This window comes from Halichoerus grypus, chromosome 2 (assembly GCF_964656455.1).
Source record: "Halichoerus grypus chromosome 2, mHalGry1.hap1.1, whole genome shotgun sequence".
Taxonomy (NCBI): domain Eukaryota; kingdom Metazoa; phylum Chordata; class Mammalia; order Carnivora; family Phocidae; genus Halichoerus; species Halichoerus grypus.
In genome coordinates, this window is record NC_135713.1 from 129,623,355 (window position 1) to 129,642,244 (window position 18,890).

Consider the following 18,890-nt stretch of genomic DNA (forward strand, 5'->3'; position numbering starts at 1 on the left):
CATTGTGTGTCACCTACATTTCAACAAAAAATATGCCGGAGTGGTGGGGGCTGGGAGGGATGGGGTGGCTGGGTGATGGACGTTGGGGAGGGTATGTGCTATGGAGAGCGCTGTGAATTGTGTAAGACTGATGAATCACAGACCTGTACCCCTGAAACAAATAATACATTATATGTTTAAAAAAAAAAAGAAGGTATTAGGAAGGGAAAAATGAAGAGGGGGAAATCGGAGGGGGAGATGAACCATGAGAGACTATGGACTCTGAGAAACAAACTGAGGGTTTTAGAGGGGAGGCAGTAGGAGGATGGGTTAGCCCGGTGATGGGTATTAAAGAGAGCACGTACTGCATGGAACACTGGGTGTTATACGAAAACCATGAATCGTGGAACTAATGATGTAATGTATGGTGATTAACATAATAAAATAAAATTTAAAAAATATCCAGTTTATAATATTGGGAGGATTAAATAAATTATTAGATGTAAAATGCTAGGATAACACCAGACACATGGTAAATGCTTTTACACGAAGTATTGTCTATTATAATTTTGTTATTGAGACAAAAAAATTAAAAAAACATTCTCTACAATACAGTTTGGATTTTTTTAAAGTTTCCATATGCAGAAAATATTTTTTTAACATTTTTTTTGTATTTTTTTTATTTTATTATGTTAATCACCATACATTACATCATTAGTTTTTGATGTAGTATTCCATGATTCATTGTTTGCATATAACACCCAGTGCTCCATGCAGAACGTGCCCTCTTTAATACCCATCACCGGGCTAACCCATCCTCCCACCCCCCTCCCCTCTAGAATCCTCAGTTTGTTTCTCAGAGTCCATAGTCTCTCATGGGTCGTCTCCCCCACCGATTTCCCCCCCTTCATTTTTCCCTTCCTACTATTTTCCTTTTTTTTTTTTTTAACATATAATGTATTATTTGTTTCAGAGGTACAGGTCTGTGATTCAACAGTCTTACACAATTCACAGTGCTCACCATAGCACATACCCTCCCCAATGTAGAAAATATTTGTAACATTTATCAATATATTAACTATATTCAGTGATAATCACTAGTGTTTTTTTAATTTTTTTTATGCTGATCTGTGATTTTGGAATTGTTACAATAATTATGTGCTGGAAAATAGTAATTATTTTTTCATTTTAAAAATTATTGCCAGTAATTTTTCTTCATGGTACTTTTTGGAGTGATGTAAGTGATTCGTGTATGGAGAGGTAGAGTTTGAAGTTTTTAATTTATGTGTTTTTTTTTTTTAATCTTCTAGCTGAATTCCATGGTCTTTGTAGTAGTGGAGTAGGGATCACTGTGGATGGAAGAGGTAACTCTATTCAATTCTCACTCTTATAGTAATTATGTAATTGATAGCTTTATGATTAGAACATGAATATGAATGTATTTAGTATTTTAAAAATATATCAGTGTAAAATAAGATAAATTATCTCTTAGAATAGTGGTTATAAGATAGGTTTATTAAGTGGTATGTAGATGCACATTTTTCATAATAGATAAATATTTATCTGTTAAATATATATTGTTGAAAATGTCCCTAACAAACTACACCCATAATTTTGTGGGTACTATTGCTTAAGAAGAGACTAAAGTTGGTATTTAGGTTTAAAGAAAATGAGTCATTTTAAAGAAAAATATTAAATAATGGTGCTGACATGATTAAAAAAAATCTTTAAGAGATACTTGATATGGATTATGTTTGGGATTTACTACCCTAAAAATAAGTTAAGATTATTTATGCCTAAAAATACTGAAATGTTTCTAAATTTAACTAAGGTAGTGAAATTCATTGACATTTTCCTATTTTAAACTTAGTAATATGATTCACAAAATTCAACTATGAAACCTTGAATAGTAAATAAATATGTGTTTATAACTTTAAAGTTCTTTTACTGTATGTAAAAGTTTACTCTAAGTTCTTTTCTATATGTATAGTATATACATATAGTTTCTTTTGTGTTTTTTTTTAAACTGTAAGTTACTGTTAGTCTTCACTTTACATATATTTTCTTCTCCTTTTGTGTTTGAGAAGATTTTAGACACATTATAGATTAGTCAATGGCAGTATTGCATCTTTGCGATGAACATCAAAAACCAGAATAAATAAACTTTTACAAGGATGTTTCTCCCAAAACTGAAAAAGCCAACATTTCTGGAGTATATTAAGGTCTCCCAAATTCTAGAACACAATTATTAGGATTAAAATTTGAGCATAGTGACCAAAATTTGACTTTGTGACTCTTTCTCATTCCCTCTCAATATGGTCTCCCCAGCAGAGCCAGCCCCTTGTTGGAACTACTAGATTGCTCATATAAGTGCGTCATTCCTCAAGTCTTACTGCCCATGGCTGACAGAGTAGTCCAGTTCGTGGCTTATTGTAAAACATTGTGTTCTCAAGCATCCACATTTGAACTATCCTCTCCATTAATTTCAACTTATCAATAATGAGAAACATTTATTAAATATCATATTACTTAGCTGACTGTAAAAAATGATAATAAAATAGAAATATTCTATGCCTTTGGGGACCATAAAATTATATAGTTCACCCTAGTAAATGTTTGTCTTTTAATTAGATGGTTATAATACATATCCAGTTAAGTTTTCCTTTGGATTTTGAGCCAACAGCCTATAATTTTCTTTATTAATTTTATCATAAATACAGGTGCATTACATGGGTTAGTCTTTTGAATTTCTGCCAGTTCCCTTCATTTTTCTTTTAACTTACCAAGAGTTGTCCTGTATCCCTCAATTTTATCCTCTTATTCCTTATTTTCATTTCCTTTCCCTTTCTGAAATACATGCAGATTGTGGGTTTGCAGAGTTAAACACTTCATATGTTGAATGGTCTTTATTAGGCCTACATGTATCAACAAACAATAAAATGTCTGTGAGCATTAAGCTTTCAACATTTAATGCAGATATCAATGAATGTGCTCTGGATCCTGATATATGTGCCAATGGAATTTGTGAAAATTTACGTGGTAGTTACCGTTGTAATTGCAACAGTGGCTATGAACCAGATTCTTCTGGAAGAAACTGTATTGGTAAGTTGCTATATTTATGCAAGAGTCTTGTATATAGTTTAATTTCATGGATTATAAGAGAAATCGAAATATAAATAAGTGACTAAATCTGCAGATCTTACAGTTTCTCTTGTTTCCTTCTTAGTACCAAGAGATAAAAATATTGGAATCCACCCAATTCTGTTACACAGTAACAAAATTTTTAGTGGCATAACTTAGTATTTAAATCTTTCTTTTCCCAAATGAATGGATGCATACCCAATTATTGGCCTGTTGTATTTCTGCATGTATCTTAATCCTGTAATTATTCACTAAGAAATGGACTTCAGAGTTAACAGGTCAGTATGGATAATAGTAAGTTAAGAAAATAAAGTATTACAGGTTGAGAAAACGTTGACTTACAAGGAAACAACTAGTTGCTACAACTTATCCAAACATGATTATTGAGATTCGTTTTTCTTTTTGTAGTTTATAAGAGAATGTTTGTAAAAATTCAAGTACATAGTTCATATATTCAGGAATTTGTGAAGAATTTAGACTTTCTCATAGAGTACTTGAGTCCACTTTTATAAAATGAATGTGTTTAATCCATCATATGTAATAATTGTTACATCTAACCATTGATGACTCTTACATCCAAGTCTTGATGATTATAATTAGAAAGAAATACCTTTTTCTGCACTTGTGGTACTAGCTTTTATTATTGAATATATTCATATGATCTTGAGTTGAAGACATATATACAGATAGATGTATAAAGCTGTATTAAATATTATGTACTTATAATAGATTTTGATACTCACAGGGAAAGATTATTGAAATTCATAAAAATATGTAAACCAGTTAGCTTATATTTACCAGAAGCAAAGTTGCTTCCAGCATAATTCCCAAATGCAGTTGAGCACACGGGCACCCTACTGAAAACAGGGAGATTCAGTGAGCATTTATACACTGAACACGGTTCGTGGTGCTCCTTCACTTTTTAAAGTAGGTATATGCACAATTTTGATAAGAGTTAAAACTACATTTTAAAATAAAAATGAAGCCAAATTTCAGTTTTAGTTTGCTAAGGTTGCCGTCACAAAGTACCAAAATTTGAGTTGCTTAAAGCAACAGAAATTTCTTGTCTCACAGTTTGGGAAGCCAGAAGTCTAAAATCAAGGTGTCCCGAGGGCTGTGCTCTCTCTGATGGCTCTGGGGGAGGATCCCTCCTTCCCTCTTCTAGCCTCTGGTGTTTGCCTGCAATGCTGATGTTCCTTGGCTTGTAGATGCATCACTTTGGTCACATGACCATCTTTTCCCTCTGTATTTTCACATCATCTTCCTGCTGTGTCTCACATCATTTACCCTTTTTTATGGACAGCAGTCATATGGGATTACAGCTTACCCTAACAATCTCATTTTAACTTAATTACTTCTAAAATGTTCCTGTTTCCCAGTAATGTCACATTATGACTTCAACATAACTTTTTTTGATGGACACATTTTAACCCATAGCACGGACTAGTGGGATATTTTCTAGTGGGTAAATAAATAACCCATAGCATGGACTAGCGGGTAAATAACTGCACTTAATGCAACAGACAATCATGGGGAAGTTTATGGTAATGTTTAAAATATAAGGTCAGTTTTTAAAAATCAAGATTCAGCATTGGAGAAAAACATAACACCCAAAGGGTAAAAAATCAGATAAAACACAAAAAATAGTATATATCAGAGCTGATGGAATCATGACAAATATTTTTCTAATCTCTGTTTTCCAAATTTTCACAACACACATTGTGCATATTGTTTGGTGTAAGGTACAATTGTTATTTGCAAGACTAAAATTGTAAGTTGAAGGAACTATTCTCTCCAAACTGCAGTTTTTATTTCTTTCTGTTATTAACTACATTTGCAAAAATGAGTGTGGATAAGAAGATAAAACTGTGTGAGCCTTAAACCTAAGCTGTAGATGATATTTTCTAGGCTGTTCTAGACTGCTAAAGGAGTATTCCACAAAATAGATCATTAATTTCCCATTAATAATGAATAGTTCTGAGATAAAATAATGGAGAAAGAGTAGTAAACACCTTTTGTTTAACTGCCATTTAATGCATTTGTATTACAATTTTATTTTTTTAAAGTGTCATTTGATTTTTTTTTTTTTTTAGATTTTATTTATTCATTTGAGACACAGAGATAGAGAGAGAGAGAGCATGAGCAGGGGGAGAGGCAGAGGGAGAGGGAGAAGGAGGCTCCCCACTGAGCTGGGAGCCCAATGTGGGCCTCGATCCCAGGACCCTGGGATCATGACCTGAGCCGAAGGCAGATGCTTAACGACTGAGCCACCCAGGCGCCCCTTTTATTACAATTTTAATCAGAAAAAAGCTACCAGTATAGGAATGTTCCATATGAGTAAAACCAAATATATTTTGCTTAAGATCAAGGAATGTGCTTTGGGCATAAAAAGACTAAGAGTGGTGGGGGGATGGGTGAGATAGGCAAAGTGGATTAAGAAGTGCCAACTTCCAGTTATAAAATAAATAAGTCATGGAGATGAAAAGTACAGCATAGGGAATACAGGCAATACGGTCAATATTGTAAAAACTCTGTATGGCGATGGACAGATAATTCCTACACTTACCACGGTGAGCATTGCACAATGTATATAAATATTGAATCACTATGTTGTAGACCTGAAACCCTTCTAATATTGTATGTCAGCTATACTTGAACTAAAAATATATTAATTTTTTTAAAGGAGAGATGAAATCAAGGAGGGGATAAGGGAAAAAACAAAAACTGGTTGGCCACTGGGCTGTTCATTTCACTGTGTGTATCCCCTGTCTTCCGATGGTTGCTTTCAGACATTGATGAGTGCTTGGTGAACAGACTGCTCTGTGACAATGGCCTGTGCAGAAACACTCCTGGGAGTTACAGCTGCACGTGCCCCCCCGGGTACGTGTTCAGGACTGAGACGGAGACGTGTGAAGGTAAGAGCCACCTTCCTTGCCTTACGTGTGTGTAGTAAGTACCTAGATAGACACAGATGTTCACCAAGTACATGGATGGAACAAGATAATAAACAGACTATTGTCTGAGTATTTTTTAAATGTAATCATGTCTTTCAGCTCATCTGCCAGTTTTAGAAATAGCGTGTGCTGGGGCTCCTGGCTGGCTCGATAGGTAGGGCTTGTGTCTCCTGACTCGGGGTCATGAGTTTGAGCCCCGTGTTGCATGTACAGATTACTGAAATAAACAAACAAACAAATAAAAAATTCTTTTTAAAGAAAGAAAGAACCTGTACCTAACCCAGTTTACAAATCTATCAGTTTTGTTCCATTCAGATAAAATCTCAACAAACACTTTGAAGTTTGCAGGGGGGGAGAAGTGAAAAGAGCCAGTGTGTTTTACTTGCTGAAATAAAATAATCAGCTTTTTGTTTGTTTTCTTTTCCCCTTTTAAAAACTACGGTGACACATTCACACCGGCCTTGGGGAACCTGAATCATAATGGCAAAGTCAGCCCTGAGGCGTTTTATTTACGACATGATTGATAATACCTCAGACACTGGCCCAGAAAATATTTGGGGCCTGAGTAAAAATGGCCACCTTATGTAAACTTATAGTCTAAGAAAGATGTCCTTTCTATTTGATGATTTAAAAGTTTATCATTTGGGTTTCTAGATCATAAATCACTGTTTAAAAACTTCCTCATTTTCTTCTAACTACATTTCTATACAGGGGACGTTATGTGGGTGACTTACATGACAAAAGGCCTCATTTCCGCTGAGATACCAGCTGAGCAAGCAGCGCATTCAATTATGTTTTTGTTTCTTGATCAAAGAACTGTGTATTTCAGAATAATCTGTTGTATGACTACTAATTATTGTTCTTTTTAAGTCTCACTGTGTGGGCCTGTGGAAGTGTCTGATGACATTCTCGAATCCAGAAACTGCTGCCAAAGTCACTTAAAAAAAAAAAAAAGATTTCATCCTTAATTATTTTGAACAGACCTTTCCTTATCTGTTAAAGTATTTCTTAGTGACTCTGTAGCCAAGAAAACAGCAATAGTAATATGATGCAAAAAGATGTTAACATTCTCTCTTTGTCTTATTGTTTCATTTCAAAGCATTCTTGTGAACAGAGACAAGTTAGGACTTGAACAAGAGGCCAGAACACAGATGACTCAGCTGAAGTCAATGAAATGCAATTACAAAGTGCAATTCTAAGTTTGGATTGAATTGGAGGGGCCATTGAAAAACAGTAATTAGCCTGGAAAAAAGAAAAATAAGAAAAGAGAACCTCAGTATAAAATGCACATTCTCTAAACTTAGTCCTGGTAACTGTCCTTTTGGAGGAGCTCCTCCCAAGAAGAGTACTCACTCCAATCCTAGTTAAAGTACTTGAAGACTCATCCTCTCCGTAATTGAGCATTTCTTTTCAAAACTTAACAGTTTTGAAGATCTTTCTGTCAGATAGAAAAGCTGTCTTTTCAGAGTAGCTCAGGCTTTGCCAATATACTCACCTAGAATGTTTTCTAGCACCCATTCCCACCCCCTCTGACACCTGTCATCCTTTAGAATTGCTCTGAGACACGTACTTGGTAAAATAAATATTCAGCCATATATCCTCCATACATTTTTCTGGAGGATGGGAGAAGGGATTTCAAGGGTTGTGGTTTTTTTTCTTTATTCCTGACTTTCTGCACTTCCTTCCCACTGCCGTTTATCAGTTTTATCTATTGTGTTTTTGAGGATAACCTTCTGTTAAATATCAAGAAGCACTGAAAGCAAGAGCACCTTAGGATACCTTCTTCGTTTACCTGGGAAGCTGATGAACTCATTTCCCTGCCACAGTCACAATACTCTTTGGTGCTATTGAGAGAAGCACATGATGGGGAAAACTAAACTGTCTTTGAATTGGTTTGGTCCAAGTTCTGTTTGTATGCTTAATTGTCAGTGATATTTATGGCATACTCCCACCATTTTAACAGGTAAAATGGAGTCGAAGGGTACTAAGAGCCCAAATATCAAAACATAAATCGGGGCGCCTGGGTGGCTCAGTCGTTAAGCGTCTGCCTTCGGCTCAGGTCGTGATCCCAGAGTCCTGGGATCGAGCCCCGCATCGGGCTCCCTGCTCAGCGGGAAGCCTGCTTCTCCCTCTCCCACTCGCCCTGCTTGTGTTCCCCTCTCTCGCTGTGTCTCTCTGTCAAATAAATAAATAAAATCTTAAAAAAAAAAAAAAAAAAAAAAAAAACATAAATCAAAGGCAGGGACCCGCCTGCCCATAGGAATAATTGAAGAGTAGGAGCGAATGATGTTTATAATAGAATGTTGGATGATTACATACACATGAGGGACATTAATACCAAATCAGGCAACAGCGTTGGTTAGAATGAGTGCCCTTTATTTTTGTCCAGTGGATAATTGTTCCTGATAAACCTAAGCCTTTTCTTTAATATGAAATATATATCTGTCATTCCTAAGAAAGAAGTTCATGTTATGTAAATAAAAGAGAAATGACAGAGAACTATTTTGGCTCTAGCCTTATGACATTGGTAGAAATAAAAATGATTTATTGTGAGAAACCTAACCAAATAACTTATTTCTCACTTTCTTCCCACTGCTAAGTCATTTGCATTTTATTAAGTGGTTTAAAAAAAAAAAACAAGACTTGAAGGCCATGAATCTCTTTTTCCCTTGGGTCTTCTTATTTCTGCCATTGCATTCACACAGTAAATGCGTCTGCCCGAAGCACTTCTCTTTTTTTCTGTTCTTTCTAAACTAATTTCCAAAGATGAGGCAGGGAATTATTAGCAGATTCACTGGAGACTCTAGCTTTCTCTGTATATATTTACTACAATCACTAATTTTGCTTGTCATTTATGTTTTCAACAGGCTATTTTAAATATATAATAAATAGCAGTAATAATAAAGATCCTCTGATGTTTCAGACTGAAGTTACAAAAAATTTATTTTGCTTTTTTTTGTTTAAGCTCTGTGAGTCTGTGAAAGTTAACATTTTTACAGCAAGCACTGTGGTTTAGATTGTGTTTCCAGTGACATAACTAGTTAAATGTAAACCAGATGTGCTTTGAAGTTTATTTCCAGGAATGTACAGTGAACTGTTTCAATTCCTGGTTCCATGACATTTGTAACATAAAAACATTGTATTTAAAGAAAAATTAAACAGTTGATATTTGTAGCTGTCATTGCATGTGTTTATAGTTTTAGAGTTCATAACTGCTTAATTTAGAATAGGAATTTAGAAATACATGATACTGACATTTTGCTTTTTGGAGAGCTTCTTACAAATGAAATTAATAGGTGAGTTATATATAATTTGTCCTCAGATTAGTTATCTCCTCCTTTTTTTTGGCTATCTGATTCCCTTTTTACATTGTGTTTTTACTAAAAGAATTTCAGTACTCTGGAATAGATGTTTTCTTTCCAAATCTGTGCTGTATTTATAAAACCTGCTCTTGTATTTTTCCTTTAGGAGGATTTCTTGGTACAAAAAACCTGAAGAAAAAAGATGCATTCATGTTTCCTCAGTTTCTACTTCAAGAATTAAATTAGTACCTGTGTACTACTTTAGTAATTTTGAAGTAGCAAAGTACATACCTGTTTTCCATATTGATTTTTAAATTTGCATTTCAAGTCCAAAGACTTGCAAATCAGTAGTGAGCCCTGCCTTTTCAAGACCAGTTTGGTTTATATTTTACTTGAGATGTTCAGGAGTAAGCATTGCAGCCTTTTAGTTATTTTCATGTTTTCCTCAATATAGTATTTGCTATTTAATTCAAAGAGGTGTTTAGAAAAAAGTGCTGTGGTGAGCTCAGAAACCTTGTGTTCAGCAGCAGCAAAAAATGTCTTGAGGTATGCTGACCTGTTTCACATAGTTAACCAAGTACAAAGAGAAATCTGTGCGTCCCTTCTTTAAATTGAGTGGTCGAATTTATACTGAGAGTCAGTTTTGGATACTGGTTCTATTACTTGGACTGAAGCCTGTATTTATTTTTAATTAACTCCTGTTAAACTAATTCTGTTGGCTTGAGATTTGCTTTAGTTACTGCTTGAGAACATGGGCGTGCTCTGGTTACTTCTGACCCTCAGTAGCAATTGTTTAGATTATGTGGTCTAATTTGATTAAGGACTCAAAGCAGATTAATGATAGTAAAGGTCTGTTTTAAGCATTTGAAAGTTTTTTCTCTTTTTCTATTTTACCAAAATCAATTGTGCTTTAACAGACTCTCTACACCATGCATCTAAATGTGAACAGGCTGAGGAGAGAGGCAGGTAGAGGGGCCTGGAAGAGAATGCTCTACTCAGTATTAAAGCTTCATCCCTGATTTCCTGACTTGTACCCAGGAGTTTGGAATGAAAGCCAGCATTGTGATATATTGTCTCTAATACAGGCTTTATGTTTCTTCTAAAACCTCCCAGAGCCACAGATGACAGAAACAGTCAACATTTGTTTGTGCACAGCATATTGTACCCGGGAATATATATGTTGCTTTCCGTGTATTCAGAATTCAGATTTCCCACAGGGCAATTATATCTTATTGTGGGGGAAATCAATCCAATTTCTGTAAAGTGGTAGTGAAATAGTGACGAGTAACACACTAACCCCTTTCGCAATATTGGGCTGATTCCTATAGTCCTCCTGAGCCCCTAGCCATGTCTGTGTATCCACACTGTAAACTTCAACGTCTCCATTCCCCATTCACTTTGTGCCTCATAGATCCATATTAAAATTGCAAGAGCCAAGTTTACCAGACATTCTGGCATAGCATGGCTTGTTGGAATAATATTTTCCAGAACACATGGCAGTTCTAACAGAATCTTTTCCTTCTGGATTGTAGATATAAATGAATGTGAAAGCAACCCATGTGTCAATGGGGCCTGCAGGAACAACCTTGGATCTTTCAATTGTGAATGTTCTCCTGGCAGCAAACTCAGCTCAACAGGATTGATCTGTATTGGTAAGATGCATGCATGGCACTGGTGTTTGAGTTTCACTGCCAACCTAAGCGGAGACCGCGGGCCTTACCGTGGATGAAAACAGAACATGATCATAGGAAGCGAGTAATTAGGAGTTGCTTTAATTGTTTACTCTCATTATCGAGATAGGAGTAAAACATGATAGCATAAACAGGCAGGCTCTTGAATGTTGTTAGCTTCTAAGAAGCGTTCCTTTCATATGAGTAGACAGATTACGCTGTAAGTTATAAGGATTTGCATGCCACACACATACTTATGTTTGCTACCCTGGGAATGCCTTCGGTACCGATACAATCAAATCCCTGCTGCATACTTTTTATGACAAGCTTCAAAGCAAAAATGTGATAGAGTTTGGACTCGTTAACAGCCCAAGAATTTGAGGATTTTAAACTTTAAACAAGTAGAAGGAGTTTATTATTTTTTCATTTCACCCATCAGTCATAAATGTATAGGCCCAAGGAAGAAAAGAGAACTATTTTCTTGCTTTCGGAAAGATTCTAAAACTTCCGGACTGACATCTCTTTATATGTCTGAAAACATTTAAGGTCAGGTTGTGATAATAATGGTAGGACATGTATAAGATGGTCTGATCTATTGCTGTAAGAAGCGATTCAGTACATGCAAGGAGAAGACCTGGACCACTCATTTTGTCCTGCCTCTCGTGTCTGTGGCCCCATTGGCCAGGATCAGGACAGTTCATACAGTTAGCTGGTATCCACCTTGAAAGTAAACTCAATCTGTATTTCCAGATACAAAGGTATTTTAGTTTTACACAGTGCCAGATAAATTGGCAGTTTTTGTTGGTTATCCAGCCAGTATGAATTTTCAGTTTCATGTTTGCTCAAGACAATTGTGTTTTCGGTATAACATCTGATGCTAACAGTGTTTAGCTGGATGGTAGAGGACCTGTTTGTTACATGAAGGGAAATGACCAGGTACAAACTTATCAGTGAAAACCTGCCCTTTGAAAATGCCAGCTCCTCATCTCTCAGTGAGGTGCAGCTGGTGAAATTTGAGCCTTGCTCAGCTCTCCATATTAGGAAATAGCCTGCCATCTGCCTGGGGCATTACTTTTTTTCTTATAGAATTCCACTGGGGGAAGGGCAGAGGTTGGATCAGGTGAGGCAAAAATATTTTTGCTAGGCCGCAATTGCCAAATGAGATAGAGTCATTTTATTGTGCAAAGGAAATGAACTCAGCATTAATTAATGTCAATTAATTGTCAATGTCAATTAATTAATGTCTCAGAAAATTAAACCTATATGCCACTTGGGCATCAAAGGTATCTTAGTTTTTGCTTCATCCTAAAGACTTTTATTATTTTGGTCTTTTATCTTGTATTTATTAATGAAAAAAGAACAGAGACTTTTTACTACCAGGTCATTATGTTGGGCAACTAAACACCACCGTATTTTTCTCAGCAGTGTGTTATGAGTTTTTATTGGTTGTGATCAAATTTGAATATCCCAGCCTAGAGCTGCTCAGAAAGAAATTTACTTAATATTTTAAAATTTTAGACATTCTGGGGCACCTGGGTGGCTCAGTCATTAAGCGTCTGCCTTCAGCTCAGGTCATGATCCCAGGGTCCTAGGATCGAGCCCCGCATTAGGCTGTCTGCTCAGCGGGAAGCCTGCTTCTCCCTCTCCCACTCCCCCTGCTTGTGTTCCCTCTCTCACTGTCTCTCTCTCTGTCAAATAAATAAAATCTTTAAAAAAAAATTTTAGACATCATTTTATCTTTTTTTCACTGGAAACAGAATTCTAACTTTAAAGAAGAAATAGATCGTGAAACATACACAGGAAAAACTACAAAATTTTTTAATAGGACTGACAGTGGCTCTAATTGGTGATCAGCCTGCAAACTGCTCTTTCCTAAGAGCCAAGTGTCTATATTAAGAACTGAATAAAAATTCCCCAGTGTGATTAAAATTAGTTAGAGCATATAGGAACTAGATAGACACTTAGAATGTTTAGAGATTTAGAATATATTGTGTAAACTCCCTAAATATAAATTAATCTTAAACTGTTCTATAAATGGCTCACAAAGACTATTGTATCTTGGTTGAAAATTATTAAATATAATAGAACAATACCTTTGATTAATCTTTCCTGCATAACATTGCTCAACATCCGATGGCTCCCTGTAATCCAAACCAATTTCCCACATCTTTGTCTTGGGTCTGCATGCTGTCCTCAGATTCCATGGACATGACAAGGACAGTAGCCTCCATGGTGTCAATACAGTGGTCCTTCCTTCTTTCTTACCTTCACTGTTAGCAGTGCTTTTCGCTCACCCCTTCTCAAGAAGTTTTCCATTTCTGGTCTTATCTTTTCACTTTTCTGGCCCCTTTTCTCAGTTTCCGTTGTTATGTCTTCCATATCCTCCTGCCCTCCAGCTTGAGGTGTCTCCCTGGTCAGCCCTGAACCTCTTGGCTTCTCTGTCTACACTCACGCTTAGATGGCCTCTACATTGACCCTCAAATGTATCTGTCATTCCTAAACCTCCCCACTGATTCCAGACTTGTATTTCCAACTGTCTGCACACTATCTCCATTTGGATGTCCAATGGATACTTCAAATTTAGCATGGCCAAAACACAATTGCTATCTTTTGGCTTGAACCTGTGTCTCCCAGAATTGTTTCTGTCTTGGCAAATGGAAATTCAGTTTTTCCGATCAGCAGCCCCAAAATCCTTGGAGTTATCTTTGATGTCTTTCTTTCAAACACCACATTGAATCCATGAGCAATTCCTGTTGATTGTACTTGACATTTATGCATATTCCAGTCGCTTCTCACCACCACTGCCCCCCAATCCAAGCCCCCAATATTTCTCTTCTTGATTATTACTGTAGCCTCTGTCTTATCTTTGTTTTCTCAATATCTGCCACCCTACAGCCTTCACTCAGAGGTCACACTGTAAGTGAGAATTTCTCTGACTACCCTAGATAAGAACAGTCTTTTTCCAATCAAGACTGCTTAGCCTGCTTTATTTTTTTCAGAGTTCTTAACCAGCCCCTGACCACACAGCTATATAACTACATCTGGTGTGTGTGTGTCTGTACACACACAGAAAAACAATCAGAGCGAGAGAGATTAATATGTGTATATGTGCATGTGTATCAGTGCGTTTTGTAACTTTTAAGTGTTGGTACCATACCAGCCAGAAGAAGCATGAGGTTACAAAGTGGAGGCTCTGAAATCAGAATATGCAGCTTTGATGTGTGATGGGGACACTGGACTAGCTGGGTGACCTTGGGTAGACTAGTTGACCTCTGTGGGCCTTCATTTTCTCATCTGCAAATTATCCATGCTTTAGAGGCTGTTTTAACAAGTAAGTAAACAAACATGTGAAAAGCCTATAAAAAGCCTGTAATTTGAGACCTGATAAAAATGGTCTGATGAGAAAGTCTTTTTCATTTGCACCTGTTTTCACCCAAACTGAATCTCAAAGCAGAAGAAAGCAAAGTGAGCATCCAGCTCTTCTCCACGGCTTTGCCCCATCGTTTTTGTGTGTGTGTGTGTGTGTGTGTCCAGTCAGGGACGCTGTTGTCTTGTTCTGGGCTCTGTCCCCGAGGACTCGGCTGCAGGGCACTTCCTCCTACCTGCTCATGTCCAGGAGGGAATCAGAAACCACAGCTTCTTCCTTCCCGGTGCTGACGATTTCACTGTAATTCTCTTTCTCTGTTTCCCCTTATGCTTTGTGTTTACTGCCAAAACTGGCAGTGAAACTTTAGCCATATTATTAAGTGAATTTTAAGGTAAAAACTATAGGAAGATACTTTCTCTTTATTGTGCTCCAAGGCTGTGAGCCGCAATATGCTGTTAAGTTTTTGGTCAAGCTGTTGTACACACCACCTGCAAAGCATTCACCTGAGGAGTTTGTCAGATGTAGGCTCCCGGGCCGTACACCTGCGTACTTGTGAACCTGAGTTTTGACAGGAGCCTTGGTAATGTTATGCACCCTGAACTGGGAGCCACAGTACCGCAAGGAGGACTTCGGGAATGATTTCTTTTACCCGACTTGCACTGGCCCTGTCCACTTGGACTGCATGCCTTGTGACCATTCCAAAGCCCGCTATGCCGCGGTCACAGAAGGGGGATCCTAACTTACACGTGATACGGAGACAGACCAAAATGTACAAGTAGTTAGCGCTAGGTGGTTGGATACACATCCTTTTTTTTTTTTCTTTTTTAACAGAATGACAATTTTATTCCATGTTGTGTAGCTTCTAGAAAACTCTATCATATGTACACTTGTGAAAAAATGAGAGTGGAAAAAGGCAAATAATGTCTTAGCATTATTAAGAAAATATTCTTTTTTTCTATAGGAATCAAAATGTTCTTTAATTAGATGCACGTCCTTTTTATATTATCGCTCCCATTTCTTCACACAGTTTACCATAAACATGTATTCCTTTCTGAACTAGAGACAAACTCGCACATACATCATGTAAAGGCAAACACCCGAAAGAAAATCCATCACTCGCTAGCCCTGGTGTGTCTTAGTGGTGGTTTTATAGGTGATGTTTCTTTTCTTCATCTTGTTGATTTTTTGGTAAATTATTCATCAAATAATTATCTTCAGTTAGAAAATGCTGGTTTCTCTGTAATAGGACATAAATTATGTGTGGTGTATTTGGTGGGGGACTACAAGAAAAGGAAATGATTTAAGGAATTTTACTTGGTAAAATCTTAAGTATCAAAGCATTTATCATAAAAGATCAATCTTATCTGCATTTTTCACACAAGTAATGATCTTATCATGGTAATGCCCTGAGTTTGTAAATACCAGCATAAAATCTGGGACAACAGTGGCATGGACTATCAGTAGATAAAATTGTATTAGTTATCATGTCCTGTGAGATGTACATAGTATGATTATTTGATTTACATGTATGTAATATACTGTATTTGTGTAAATACATGTACACATAAATATGCTTAAAGAATATACGTTAAAACATTGTTAAAATAATGCTTTTGTTAAATACTGTAAGAATTGCCTTTGTTGTACAAGAGTGAATTACATTCTCTTCAGAGATGAGAGCTCCCCATCCCTCCCTATTCCTCTTCAGACAGCCTGAAAGGGACGTGTTGGCTCAACATCCAGGACAACCGCTGTGAGGTGAACATTAATGGAGCAACGCTGAAATCGGAATGCTGCGCCACGCTCGGAGCTGCCTGGGGGAGCCCCTGCGAACGGTGTGAACTAGGTAGGAGCCTGCCCAGGAGCTCCTTCTGGGCTTCTCACTGGAAAGCTGTTGCTTCAGCTAGGCGGGCACCTGTTTCCCTATGTATTTCTGGAGTGACAAAGACTGTAAGATCGTTACCCTCCCTAAAATGTCTTCTCTGGTGAAATTTATTCACTTGTTGAAATATGTATTTGGTTTATCCTTTTACTATAAGCAGACCTTCTGAGCATTTTAGACGAGAAAGGGAATTTCTGGAATTTAGCTGCTGGGTGACTGTCAGTATCCTCCAGTGTCCTTGTTTGCGCATGTCCAAATAGAATGTGATGTCTCTTTCTTTTAAACCTATATGTAAGGAAGTAAAGCTTACTTGTAATTCAGCTGACATCGTGAAAACAAAAGTGAATGGTAGGAAAACTGAGAATCTCCATATGGGTCAACCCTGATGGGAGTTAACACAGTGTGTCATGTACCATCCTGAATTGAATGGAGAGCACCTGGAGTCCTTGGCTCTAAGACCCCAGCTTGTGGTTTCTATTCAGTTCAACTTAGATTCCACCGTACTGTTTCTTGAACTTAAAACAGTTACATTTTCTCTTACAATGAAGTAAAAATGTGTCCTCTTGTTCTCATAGATACAGCTTGCCCAAGAGGGTTTGCCAGGATTAAAGGTGTTTCTTGTGAAGGTGAGTGTATACTTGGATGATACTGTAAGTCTTTAGAGCAGTAGGTAAAATGAACATTCACTTTGGAGATATTTATCATTTTTAAAAGCCTTGAAATTGCAATAAAAATACTCAATGTAATCAACAAATGCTTTAGAATAATATTCTCGGAAAACAGCTTAGAGTTCCCCATTTCTCCTTTTTTATGCTGTTGGGTAATTTTGCATCGGGACGGGGTGCCTGGGTGGCTCAGTCGTTAAGCATCTGCCTTCGGCTCAGGTCATGATCCCTGGGATCGAGCCCCGCATCGGGGGGGGGTCCTGGAATCGAGCCCCGCATCAGGCTTCCTGCTGCATAGGAAGCCTGCTTCTCCCTCTCCCACTCCCCCTGCTTGTGTTCCCTCTCTCACTGTGTCTCTGTCAAATAAATAAAATCTTTAAAAAAATTTTTTTTTCATGGGGCCATCATTAGGCATAAAGGCACAAAGCAGCTGGGGGAGGAGCATGTCTGGGCTGTTTTATGGATGGGCAAGGCCATGGTCATTTTCACAGCTGGTACCTAGGAAACCCGGTGGTTGCGTTGTGGAATATTTCTGTTCGACTCAAGTAATAATCCACATTGTATTACAGATTGAATATGCTATATGGGAAGACTACACCTGCTTTTTCTATTTCTAACATCTTTATCCCTCTGCTCACTTTATTTCCCTGCAGACGTTAACGAGTGTGAGGTATTTCCTGGCGTTTGTCCAAATGGACGCTGTGTCAATAGCAAAGGATCTTTTCATTGTGAGTGCCCCGAAGGCCTTACGTTGGATGGAACTGGCCGTGTGTGTTTGGGTAAGATTCATGTCTTTATGTATTGTTATGCATGAAACCAGGGATGAATTTTTCTTATTTCTTGGGCATTGACCACTTCAAAATCACTGGGTCTATAGCTGGAAAACTGGCTTTAAATGAAATATTTGGTTGGGGGGAATCACTAGAGTATATTTTTAAAGTGAATGTGTTTAAATGACATGGATTCTGTATAATATAGGAAGTTGGTCCTGCTCAAAAACTCTCTCAAAAAGTTAGTTTCTTTAATCAGATATTTTAGGTAGTTTCAGTCTTTCACATTGGTCAATGGAATAAGAGAACTATGTATATTTTGAACATAAAAGAAAAATTGGAAACTAGTGTTTGGAGTCAACATTTATCAGTTCATTGCAGCTGCACTCTTAAATAAGACAGTGGGGGAGGTCATAGGCAAGGTTGTTGTCTCTCTTTGAAAACATTGCTTGATCCTAGACATTCCTTTATCACCTTAGAGTTTAAATTTTCTTAATGCTTCATTTTGTAAAGATCTAAAATGAGGAAGCTCTTTTTTTCAACATCTTTAGTATAGAAATGCCTACTTGAGAGGTAGCCTGGCTGTCTCAGCTCTTGGAGCATGTGACTTGATCTCAAAGTCATGAGTTTGAGCCCCATGTTGGGTGTAGAGATTACTTAAAATAAACACATAAAAATAAAAGCAGAAATGCCTAGTTGACTTTATCATTATCAGGGTCATGCTTAACTGAATCTGAGTTTAATGATTGAAAAAGAAACTTTCCTTAATTCTATATTGTATCTAAATAATGTTTTATTTACTTAAGGGTTTTTTTTTTTCCAATATGCATTGGAACAGTAAGTTTTAGTTTGTAAAATAACTGTATATAGGTTTGTATTTGAAATTTAAGCTTGTAGACAAAGCATGAGTAATGACAGTGTTATATTCAAAGATCTTTAAGGTATTTAAATGAATTGGTGATTTTTACTTTATTTTTTTAAAAATCTTTTACTCATTTATTAGAGAGAGCAAACACGAGCAGGGGGGAGGGGCAGAGGGAGAGGGAGAAGCAGGCTCCCAGGTGAGCAGGGAGCCCTACATGGGGCTCGATCCCAGGACCCTAGGATCACAACCTGAGCCGAAGGCGGACACTTAACTGACTGAACCACCCAGGTACCCC

The 18,890-nt window shown here is 37.1% G+C and overlaps 1 protein-coding gene across 1 annotated transcript in view; it reads left to right on the top strand.

Moving 5' to 3' along the window:
- The window catches only part of FBN2 (fibrillin 2), a 250,342-nt gene that overhangs the window by 152,379 nt on the left and 79,073 nt on the right, over positions 1 to 18,890 (top strand). Inside the window, exons 17-23 of the mRNA XM_078067554.1 lie at positions 1,290 to 1,343; positions 2,956 to 3,081; positions 5,910 to 6,035; positions 10,909 to 11,028; positions 16,122 to 16,259; positions 16,871 to 16,921; positions 17,614 to 17,739. Of these exons, the coding sequence (XP_077923680.1) occupies positions 1,290 to 1,343; positions 2,956 to 3,081; positions 5,910 to 6,035; positions 10,909 to 11,028; positions 16,122 to 16,259; positions 16,871 to 16,921; positions 17,614 to 17,739 (741 nt within the window). The remainder of the gene's footprint in view (positions 1 to 1,289; positions 1,344 to 2,955; positions 3,082 to 5,909; positions 6,036 to 10,908; positions 11,029 to 16,121; positions 16,260 to 16,870; positions 16,922 to 17,613; positions 17,740 to 18,890) is intronic.